Below are 12,948 nucleotides of genomic sequence, written 5' to 3'. Positions count from 1 at the left end.
GAATTATTCGGATAAGTGTCGCGAGCGAAATGGCGCGAATAAACTTGCACTCTGGCCCTTCCATAATATTTCTATCGGGCAAACTATAATTATGCATACGTGATTTTTCGTCCCATAGTATAAGTAATTCAGCAATTGTTTGCACAATCTCGACGCGCTTTTGCTCGGCACAATTGCATCTGCGGTTACAATGAAAATGAGAGAGAAGGAAAGAAAGAAGGTTATTAATTAATAAGAAGAAACGTGTTAAATAATTTTTTTATATGTTAATATGAGAAACCGATCTTTCAATTTAGAAGGATTAATCATTCATCGGGCACAAAAATATTTACGAACAATTAAACGCAATAAAATTATCTGCTACTTGCAATATTTTTAACCCGTCACTCGATAATTTGCATCTTTAAGGCAGCACACGCATTTAAATCTTCGAAAAATGAGTAATTTTCTAGTAATTTTTTTGTAGCGCGACGACTCGAAATATTTTCTTATCTTTCAAAATTTTGAAAAAACGCTCGGATAGCAGATAGCTATTATAATATGTCTAACAAAAAAAAGCTTGCATTCTTTATTTTGAATGTGATAGACGAACGTTCTCATGCACACACCGTGCATGAAAATAAATAAATCCGCAAATATTTGCGCAACTTTAAAAAAAATTTTTTTTCAAATCTAAAAATTTTTATTTAGGTACTTAATAATATTGTATTAATATTGTAAAAAAAAAAAAAATATTTTTATCAAACCGTTATGCTGGAAAAAAATCTAGAAAATTACTCATTTTTCGAAAGTTCGAACGAGTATGCTCTCTTTAACATATAAAGAGAAATAAATAACGACGAATATATGCGGACGAAGAATACGTCAGATAAATAATGCGGAAATACGTTCCCATATTTATCTCAACCGATTGAAAACATAGTAAAAGCTTCTAACGCCAAGTTTCTAACGTATCTAACGTAATGAGATGGTCGATTTTCAAGTCCCCTATCCTCTATTAACAATCTTTTTATAATTCTGACTATATTTTTCATTTTCCAAAAAATTTTAATAATTAGAGGAATTACATAATTCGTTCATTAATATATTTTACTCGAGAAAGGAATATCTTTCTTGGATATTTCACCCGATGCTCTTTATCGTTAGATGATTCGACGATTTAAATATGATATTTGATAATTTAAATATAATATTTGAATCGAGAACACGCAGTAAAACAATCGAATGATAAAATCGAGTAATTAACATAATGAAAAGTCTTGTGATAGATTAAGTATTTAATAAATAATTAATATATCTATATACTTCAAAATATTTTTATTTAATTTAATATTTCACGAATATACATATATGGTTTAGTACTTACAATATTTCAATGACAAATTAATAATAATCACAATAATGATTAATTTTTGCCCTTTTATATAGTTATGCGTTAATGTTTACATGCCACGACCTTGCTAACGCATAGAAAGGTAATCATTAAACACACTTCGTCGAATTTCTTTTAAATGCGATGACAACGAGTATCGGGAAATAATTAGACATAATTAATATGATTAATGTGTGAATAATTAATTTTCATAAATAATATAAATGATAGAAGTAAAGCATTTTAATATAGCTAAAAAAACGGATAATTTTAATATATTTTATTAATTAGAATAATTATAAAATATTATTAAAAAAATTATATACATAAATATGTGAAAATACTCTAATATATGGATTTTCAATGTGTAAAAATAAGAAATTAATAATTATAAACGTAGGGAACCGTAGATATCTATTTTTTTATATTGCTTAGTAAATTGCAGGGTTGGGAAGTAACGCGTTACTTGTAACGCCGTTACCGTTACAGTTACTTTTTTTCGGTAACTATAACGGTAATGGCGTTACAAATTTTATTTGTAACGGAAAAAGTAACTTCGTTACATTTTTCGGTAACGAGTAACGAATTTAACAGTTACTTTTATCGTTACTTTTTTCAAATTTTTTGATTTATTTAAGATGTTATTCTTGCTATTGTGCGTGATAAAATTTTTATCTTAACCGTAAAGCCGTAAGCAAATCGACCAATTAGCATTCTTATTATGTTGTAAAAATGCTTGAATGTGATTGATCAACTTATGGCTCTTGCAGACCAGTGCGATGACGCGACACGCGATAACCAATGAGAGCTTTATCTTTTCGGAAAAGCAGAGCTCTCATTTACTACCAGTTCTAAGTACCTTGCAACGAAAATTAGAAAATCTCAATAAATCTGACCTTATAGATTGCCATTCATTAGTTGAAGCTATTCAGCAAGGTTTAAATAAAAGGTAACTTATTAATTTGATTAATACATATGTTATTTAATTTTAAATAAGGATTTAATTGAAAAATATTATTTTATTTTAAACTATTGATTCAAAAGTATTAATTTCAATAAAACAAACAATGTCGCTTAATTTACTATATTTGATTTTAGATTTCTTACAATATTTGAAACAAAAGAATTAATAATAGCAGCATGTTTACATCCAAAATTTAAGTTAAACTGGTTAACCGGAGAAAAATGAAAAAGTGCTGAAAATTACTTGGAGGATTTATTGGGAATCCGATCAACTGAAAATTCTTCAAAAGCTGGAAAATCTGACGATCACGATGATTTTTTCATTTTTGAGCAAAAAACGGTGCAAAATGAATATAGAAATGTTAAACGACTATCCAAAACTTAAAAAACTTTTTATTAAATATAATACAGCTCTACCAAGCAGTACATCTGTAGAAAGAATGTTTAGCATCGGTGGCTCTGTATTAACACCACAAAGAGGGCATTTAAATGATGATACTATGGAGCAACAAATTTTATTAAAAATTAATAAAGAATTTCGATAAAATTTAATCATTTATTTTGTAATAAACCTTGAATGAAATCTTGCTTACAATTTTTTAAAAGTTTTTCTTATGCAAAATAATTTATTAGTTTGTATTGTAAAAAAGTAACGGAAATTGTAACGACTCGTTACTTTTTAGTAACTGTAACGGTAACGAGTTACTTTTTAAAATTGGTAACGAGTAACGGTAACGAGTTACTTTTTAGAAAAAATAACTGTAACGGTAACGAGTTACTTTTATAAAGTAACTTTCCCAACCCTGGTAAATTGTATATGAAATTAACAACAATATATATATTTAAAATTAATAATAAAACACTTCAATGATTCTTAACATATAAATATAAATCTTATTTTAAATCTAGATTTTGTAAGACTTGGCAACCTTATGTATTTATTTGATGTCTGTTATTTCGACATTGTTAGTTCTCGATTACCTTTTAAAACGATGACACATCACATTATACGTGTAAATATAACGATACGTATAAGGATATTAACGCTACGCGCTGATAAAGTATTAATTACGATTTACTAAATTTTATAAGGAACGGAATTGTATTAAAAAATTAGCATAATATTTTCAACACAGAGAGTGAGTTATTAAAAACAGAATATTATGTATTTCTCTTTAAAGATACGTAGAAAATAATATAGAGTGTAATTTAAATACTATTAAAGTATGAACGCACGATGAGAATATTTTAATTTCTTTTAAATTATCTTTTTCAAAATTGTCGACATTTCATTTACAACATTCTTTCATTTCTTTTGTTTTTTATCTCTTTTTAATAAAACTATATTTTTCTAAATTTTATATATTGTATATTGCATCTGACAAAAAACATTGATCTTATTTATTATAATATTGTTTTGAAATATCTTGGAATTAAAAAATTTAAGGTTAAACAAGAAATTTTTAAATATTCGATTTTATATTTAATCTACATATTTTTAAATGGATAATAGAAAATGATTGTAATGACATACAATCATTAATTTGCATTTTAAGCTCGATTACTGATCCGCTTATATTCATTCAAGCGAATTCAAGCGAATAATGAAGAAATGATGAATGTTTGTTCTTTCGTTGGTAAAAAAATGCGCATAATATATAATACATAAGATCCCAAAAGGGCATATGAAAATAATCGAAAAAAATTTAATTGTCCGTTGGTGGGTTACTCGTCGTTAATTCGCTAAAGACATCTCATTTAAGAAACAACAAATCTTAAAAATAACATGTTGATATTAGAATTAGATCGATTTATCACAGAGATGTTCATCACGGATGACATTTCTAATTACTCGAGAAAACTAATTCTACAATTAAAAAAGTTTGCACTTTATAGAATTATTTGCCGTAAATTCTATTGTCTAAATTTTGCTTTAATATATATTTGTCTTTCTTCCGACAGGGAAAATTATTACAGATACCAAAAATTGATATGGCGATATTCCTAAAACCGTTATTTTATGGCGGTCTCATATTCATCACCGCGATAGCTGCTTCCGTCGATGAAAATTCGAAAAAGTCATCGATTGCATTGAATAACCATTTTGATGATGTCATGCCGATGCATTACGATGTCAAGCTTATATCATATTTTAAAGAAGACCGTGAAGAAAGAGATGAAATATATGTATTGTATAAAACAGAAATAGAACAGCATCAAGCGAAAGGTAGCCTCATTTTCTATGGCGAATTGAATGTCGCTGTCGATATTTTTCATCCGACCACAAAAATAAGCTTAAATTCATCGAGATCAATACTCTATTTATATGGAGAGTTGAGGCAAAAGGATACTATGTTTGGTACATACTTAGTAGACAATTTTGAATATGATGCTGTAACACAACTTTGCGTTCTTTATTTCGATGACAAGTTACCACGTGGAAGTTATATATTGAATATAATATTTCTCAATGCAATTAATAATACAGAAAACATTATAATTTCTTTAAATACTATACGAGAGAAATTTGGACAATATGGGTGAGTAAATGTTAATATTGTATTTGTTAAAACAGTACATTGTTATTAAATATGAATTTTTGTCATTTGTAAGACGCGTTTATTCTTTTATTTTCTATTATCTCATTTTTTTATAATATTAAATTTTACAACTTACCTAAATATACCATTGTAATGTCTTATACAATTTTTGATCAATTCTATTTATTATTCAACACAAAAATATTTGTAAATTAAAATGTATATATTGTATTATCATCGAAAATTGAATAGTTTAGATACGACAGATTATATTTCATATTGCTTTATGGCGTGTGTGTATGGAATAAAATATAAAATAAGTTATTGTTAATACTTTTATATAAAAGATATGCACGCAAGCGCGCAAGAATGAAGAGAATCAATTTGTTATACAATTTATATGATATTAATTAAAAAAGAAACTTTGATATTTTTAATAAAAAATTTTTGAAAGTCTTGTTATTACAATTAATGGCTTAAAATATGATTTTATTTATAATTATCTTCATCAATTATTGAGTGAAATAATCGTGCACGCACCATTGTACATTGCGTGTAATATACAGGGTGATCCCAATTTAAATGACAAAACTTCAAGAGCGTGTAGGAGAAAAACTTGAAGTTTTGTCATTAAAATTGGGAACACTCTGCATAGTAGGCAATGCAAGAGAATAAATTTTATTTATTTTATTGTATTTTCCGCTTCCGTTAGGTACTCCAGAAAAAGATTAGAACTTTCCGATTTATTTTTTATCAAGAGATAATTAAATCGATGGGCGCAAATTATGACACTTTATATTATATTTTATATATTTTAGCTGCTACGTTAAGGACGGTCTAATGCTATTGATAATTAATAATTCATTATTAACGGATCGAATCAATATTATTAAAATGCCGTAGGTGGTCGAATGGAACACATTTTCAGGCCATTGGGGCCCGACAATTATTTCCATGCTGGGACGTGCCGACAATAAAAACCACTTTCAATATTTCTATAAAGCATCATCGTGAATACAAAGCTTTCTCAAATATGCCGATTCGAAATGAGAAAATATTGAAACATAAAGACTATAAGACAGAAACATATATGAAGTGGACATACTTTGACATTACTCCTGCAATGTCCACTTATATCGTGACGCTTGTGATCACGCCAATAACTGCCCTTTACAATTTTCACATTGATAGAATCATTATATGGCGAAGACCCGAATTGCAGCATATGAAATATGCTCAAATGGTTGCGAACAAAGTAATATTGGAAGTGAAATGGGAAAACTTGAAGATTCCAACAGTACAATTTGTCGCAATATGTGGTTTGCTATACGATAATCAAAATTGGGGATTGGTGTTAAACAGGTAATATAAAAATTAAAAAAAAATATTAATCTATTAAATCACGATTTTTGTAAGAATGAAAATTAGAAACACGCACGTTAAAATATAAGTATTTAGTTATAATAAGATTATTATAACAAATAAATATATTAATATATTTTTAGGATTAATTATAAGTTGATATCAATAGATAATATATATGTTATATATATGAACGTGTCACATTTTTGATATAATCAATCTGCAAAACAACATATGATTATTATCATATCAATTGCGTTATTCGTTTTTTCAGTTTTAAATAAAAAAATACATTAGAGATATTATTATTTTTTGCACAAATTTCTGTTTAATACTAAATTCTTGCAAATTTTACTTCTATATGTTTTAGAGAAACAAGTATTATGTACGATGAAAATCTACATTCGGTTGCGCATAAAATAAATGTCGCACGGTTGATAGGACGAGAAATTATATATCAATGGTTTGGTAATTTAATCAATCAATCTTGGTCGTCTCACTTATGGTTAATCGATGGTCTTACTATATTGTTTGGAACGAATATCATCAATTCTATCGAGGTAGTTTCCTTATATATTTTTATTGATATTTTCTCACTTTCTCTTAATGTATATTCTTATATTACGTTTCTTCAATATCATTTTACGCAAGTAATACATAAAATTTTTGATCTTATAAGAAAATAAATAATGATTCTTCAACTATTTACAACATTAATTATGTTATATGAAAATTGCTTAAGCTATTTATAAATTTTTCTCGTATCTGTTAAGTCTAAATTATACGTTGATCATTTGATATTCTCAAATTATTATAAAATCTGCAACAAAAACGTAAATAGGATATGGCATACATACATTTATTACAATCATTTTTAATGAGTTCAAATAGTTTCTGATTTCCAGGGTTGGGAAAGTTACTTTATAAAAGTAACTCGTTACCGTTACTCGTTACTAATTTTAAAAAGTAACTCGTTACCGTTACAGTTACTAAAAAGTAACGAGTCGTTACAATTTCCGTTACTTTTTTACAATACAAACTAATAAATTATTTTGCATAAGAAAAACTTTTAAAAAATTGTAAGCAAGATTTCATTCAAGGTTTATTACAAAATAAATGATTAAATTTTATCGAAATTCTTTATTAATTTTTAATAAAATTTGTTGCTCCATAGTATCATCATTTAAATGCCCTCTTTGTCGTGTTAATACAGAGCCACCGATGCTAAACATTCTTTCTACAGATGTACTGCTTGGTAGAGCTGTATTATATTTAATAAAAAGTTTTTTAAGTTTTGGATAGTCGTTTAACATTTCTATATTACAATTATTTGATTTTAAAAACCGTTGCAATTCTTCTTGTTCAGATTCATTTTGCACCGTTTTTTGCTCAAAAATGAAAAAATCATCGTGATCGTCAGATTTTCCAGCTTTTGAAGAATTTTCAGTCGATCGGATTCCCAATAAATCCTCCAAGTAATTTTCAGCACGTTTTCTTTTTTCTCCGGTTAACCAGTTTAATTTAAATTTTGGATGTAAACATGCTGCTATTATTATTTCTTCTGTTTTAAATATTGTACGAAATCTAAAATCAAATATAGTAAATTGAGCGACATTGTTTGTTTTATTGAAATTAATACTTTTGAATCAATAGTTTAAAATAAAATAATATTTTTCAATTAAATCCTTATTTAAAATTAAATAACATATGTATTAATCAAATTAATAAGTTACCTTTTATTTAAACCTTGCTGAATAGCTTCAACTAATGAATGGCAATCTATAAGGTCAGATTTATTGAGATTTTCTAATTTTCGTTGCAAGGTACTTAGAACTGGTAGTAAATGAGAGCTCTGCTTTTCCGAAAAGATAAAGCTCTCATTGGATATCGCGCGTCGCGTCATCGCACTGGTCTGCAAGAGCCATAAGTTGATCAATCACATTCAAGCATTTTTACAACATAATAAGAATGCTAATTGGTCGATTTGCTTACGGCTTTACGGTTAAGATAAAAATTTTATCACGCACAATAGCAAGAATAATATCTTAAATAAATCAAAAAATTTGAAAAAAGTAACGATAAAAGTAACTGTTAAATTCGTTACTCGTTACCGAAAAATGTAACGAAGTTACTTTTTCCGTTACAAATAAAATTTGTAACGCCATTACCGTTACAGTTACCGAAAAAAAGTAACTGTAACAGTAACGGCGTTACAAGTAACGCGTTACTTCCCTACCCTGCTGATTTCAAACACTACACATTATTTTTCGAGAAACATCGCTATATTTTTGTATATGTTGATAAGTAACAAAGTTATTTTTATCTCAATAGCGTATTAATACGTATTGTCAATATGCATATTTAATTTGACTAAATATTTACTCAATTCTATTAAAATTTCTTCTTTTAGGATTATAGAAATTTCGAGATGTTGGATTTATTTATAGTTCAAGTTCAATTTGAATCTCTTCGTTTGGACACTCATTCTTTCATGAAGCCTCTTATGACAGAAGCTCATCCTTCCGAAATTAATGTTCTTTCTTTTTTTCCTCGTTATATTAAAGGTAAAATTAATAGATATAATAAAAAAATTGCTTATAAATATATTATAAGGGAATATAATACATTAATAATAAACAAATATATATTTACAATTTAATGATGTACAATGACTTTTTACTCTGATATAATATATTATAATTAAAAATCTATTTTTGTCGAAACAAAATCAGATAAAATTACTAACTTACGCGAGCACAGTATAAAATATAAATTTCTTCTAAAGATATTTAAATCATTATATAAATATATATACAATATATAGAGGAGTCTTTAGAAGTCAAATAAATCAATTCCACTTTTTATAAATCTCTTAATTTTAATACCAGATCACTTGACAGGGATTAGTATATTAAAATTAGAAAATATCAAAATTAAAAAAAATTACCACAAGTGTAGTTGTTAATTTGGCTTTTGAAAAACATATAGAGAGGATATAAATCACATTGTATCATATGAATTGTAGCACCATTAATATTGCGTATGCTGCAGTATCTAATTACCGATGAAGTGTTTCGGATGAGTATCAACCAATATGTAAATGAGCAGTAAGTGTAATATAAATATTAGAAATATATAAAATTTTTAAATATTAGTTACTTATGTCATAAAATTCATATATAAATATTAAATATTGCAGTTATGTAAGTTCTACAACTTGTATAAATTAAACGATACTTTGATATTTTTGGATATAATTTACAATTAGTACAGTTTTTACTGTGTTAATAATATGAAAATTTAATATATTAAATATAGCGTGTTTAAATCGACGACTCCCGATGATTTCTGGGTCGTTATGCAAACTACTGTGGATGAATCGCATAACGATCCCTATATTAAAAAACATATGCCTTCTTTAAAAACAATGATATACAATTGGACCAGTATGGATTGTCCAGTGTTGAGAGTAACGCGAGATTATTCTAAAAACAGTACGAATATAACAATAGAAAATTACGATATATTTGAAAAAAATCTTGTCTGGATACCTGTGACTTATACTACGCAGACTATACCAAACTTTACAAAGCTTAAGTATCCATTTTATGATGAAAGATTAATAGTTATGCGGTCAAATAAGCCGTCAGAACAAGTTATTATAAATGAAGATGGTTGGGTGATATTCAATTTACGACAAGCTGGTGAGAATATCGGATGAGAATATACTTTTATTATATGTATTTTACATAATTGAAGTCTTAAATTATTGTATAATTTTATTTCTACTCTCTTTTAATAAGAGAGCGCGCATTATACAAATAAACATATATAAGTAACATTATATAATATTTCAAAAAATATTGCATGAAGTATTCAATGAATATAAAATAAATTCAATTCTGCATATTTTTTGATTATTACTTAAACTAAAATAAATTTAAATTGATTCACAATTACTTGTATAGCTTAATTCTATGTCTTATTTAATACTCGAAATTACTCTTAATATGTAAAATGCAGATAGTCATAAATATTTATTAATAAATCCCCAATTAAATGAGAATCTAATAATATACAAAAAAAATTATTTATTACAGGATACTATCGCGTTAATTATGATCCCGATAACTGGCAAAAAATTGCAAAATATTTGAACTCTAAAGAATTTACGAAAATACACGTTCTCAATCGCGCTAAAATTATCGACGACGCATTTTATTTTATGGTAGAGCAGCAACTCGATCCTTCTATATTCTGGGAATTAACAAGCTACCTTTCACGAGAGACAAATTATATAGCTTGGTATCCTATGATTAAAGTTCTTGAATACATGTCGAGCGTCTTTCCACTTCCAAATAAAGAAGTCCAAAATATTAAGGTAAATAGCATTAGATTTATCGATAGAAGAGAGTTTTTAGTTTATTTTACGTCATATTCTTCAAGCAACTTAAATAATTAAAAGAATTTAATTATGTTTGTTTATAATTTTATTTAAACTAAAAATAGAAAATTTAGAAAAAGCTTTTGTTTTAGTTTTATACTGCAGATGTTAAATATATATATATATATATATATATATATATATATATATATATATATATATATATAACAGATTTATTAATAAAATAATTATTTTTCTCGGGTTTCAATGTGTGTGATTTTCTAATAAAGTGTGAATTTAAAATAATATGATACGTTTAATTGAAACATAGACTGAGACTTTTATAAAGCAACGATTTTAGTCCAGTTTAGTTGAACATACCTAATAAAAAATATTTGTCAAAACTTTTGTTAAGAGCTAATTCTATAACGTGATACTTCACTTGTAAATTATTGAGCATTTTTTTCGCAAATATATTAATAATTTTCTTTCGCTATTTAATATATTCTGTAACTTAAGAATTTAAAAATGTTTTGTGCAAAATTAAATCCAAGTCTTATATATATATTACTCATTTATAATTAATAAAAAACATTTTATATACAGGGTGTCCCTAATTTAAATGGCAAAAAATGGAAAGTCCTTTAGAGGTTTGCTCGTTTTTCCTCCATTTTGGAGAAAATCACAAAAAAAGAAACAAAACAAGTTTTCGTTTTTTTTACTTATTTATTTACATTTTATTTATGTTATCATCTATTTAATGCAGATATTGTTCGAGATGTTGCTCTCTTGCAGCAATGCAAGCGTTACATATAGCACTGACCTCGTTAATTGCAGCTAGACGTTGTTCTAGTGATATTTGGTGCATTGTATCTATGATTCGGTCTCTTAATCGCTCTCTTAAATTGATCGGCACCGTAAAGGATAACGTCAAGTGTTTACATATGTAAGGAACCTTGAAGCGGAAAGTTTATTCGGTGCCAATCGACTCAAGAGAGCAACTGACAACGAGAGATTGAATTTTCGCGATTTTCTCTAAAATTGAGCAAAAACGAACAAATCTCTAAATGACTTCTTGCTTTAGTTTTTTGGTCCCCTATACGCTCTTGAAGTTTTGCCATTTTAATTGGGGACACCCTGTATATAAAAATCCTCTCCAATAAAATATCTTTTATACTTGATATTTTATGATTTAATATGAATAGTAAATGTAAAGCTCAATATTTTAAACTCTCAAAAAAGAGATTAAAAATATACACATCTAATACCAACACATCTACATATTATGTTATAAGAGAATGAGAATGACATAGTATATATATTATATTGATAGAGAAACATATGTATATTAGATATCCTTATACACTTATGTAGTATAAAACAAACTGTAAATAATACAAAAAGGATGGATAATTTTGTAAGCGCATTATATATTGTTCAATGAATTAAAGTTTAATTGATTATATCTACATATACATCATAATATAAATACGCAAATTTTCATAAATAATAATAAATCTATGCAATATATAATATTCAATAATTTTTAGGCTAAAGTACTAAAAATATTAGGCGATCTACTTTGGGAAATAAAATATGAAGAAGATTCTGAGGAAAATGATCTTACTAAATGTTTAAGACAAGAAGCTATTAAATGGGCATGCATTCTCGATGATTCGCAGTGTCAGAAGAAAGCTCATGACAAATTGTTAATGCGTATTGTAAAGCTGGAAACAAATAAGTAATTTTTCTTAATGTTACTATTTTTTACACGCTTCATTTTATATTCAACGCAATGTTTAATAACTTATTGAATCAAGATAAAATATTATAAGCTAAATTTTTATATAAAATAATATTAATTTTTTCGGACATTATAGACTTTTGCCATGGTGGGAAGAATGGATATATTGTAAAGGTTTGATGTTAGCAAACAATTCGATTTGGCATGAAATGGTAAAAATTTCAATTTCAGAGAACAAAATAGATAGATTCTCAGAATTTTTAGCTTGCGCTTCAAATAATGTCACGAATGAATATTTAGAACTCATTATGTCTAAAGAAAATGAAGATTTGAATAAGATAGATATCAAAAAACGTATTAATAGTTATCTTTTTATTATTGCAAAGCATGCAAAACATTATAACGTGCTTTCAAATATATTAAGAAATTTCGATAAATTGAAACCAAGGTAAATAACCACAGAAATGTTTTCTTCTTGAGAAACGCATGCTTTTAATATAATTAAGAAAATTTATTACGCGCATACGCATTAATTATATGTGCTATTTTGTTTTTATAGGGATATGAGTATATTTGCAACATT

At 26.6% G+C, this 12,948-nt stretch overlaps 1 protein-coding gene across 1 annotated transcript; it reads left to right on the top strand.

Annotated features, from left to right (window-relative positions):
- The first annotated feature begins 4,327 nt into the window (after positions 1-4,327).
- On the top strand, positions 4,328-12,366 carry LOC138938354 (aminopeptidase N-like). Its single transcript, XM_070305272.1, has 5 exons — positions 4,328-4,875; positions 5,779-6,237; positions 9,556-9,941; positions 10,338-10,618; positions 12,172-12,366. Exons 1-5 carry the CDS (start codon positions 4,328-4,330, stop codon positions 12,364-12,366), a joined length of 1,869 nt encoding a protein of 622 aa, XP_070161373.1.
- Positions 12,367-12,948: the final 582 nt, after the last annotated feature.

This window comes from Polyergus mexicanus, unplaced genomic scaffold (assembly GCF_030449975.1).
Source record: "Polyergus mexicanus isolate NDT 795.1 unplaced genomic scaffold, iyPolMexi1.0 SCAF_12, whole genome shotgun sequence".
Taxonomy (NCBI): domain Eukaryota; kingdom Metazoa; phylum Arthropoda; class Insecta; order Hymenoptera; family Formicidae; genus Polyergus; species Polyergus mexicanus.
This window is presented reverse-complemented; position numbering and strand designations above follow the sequence as displayed.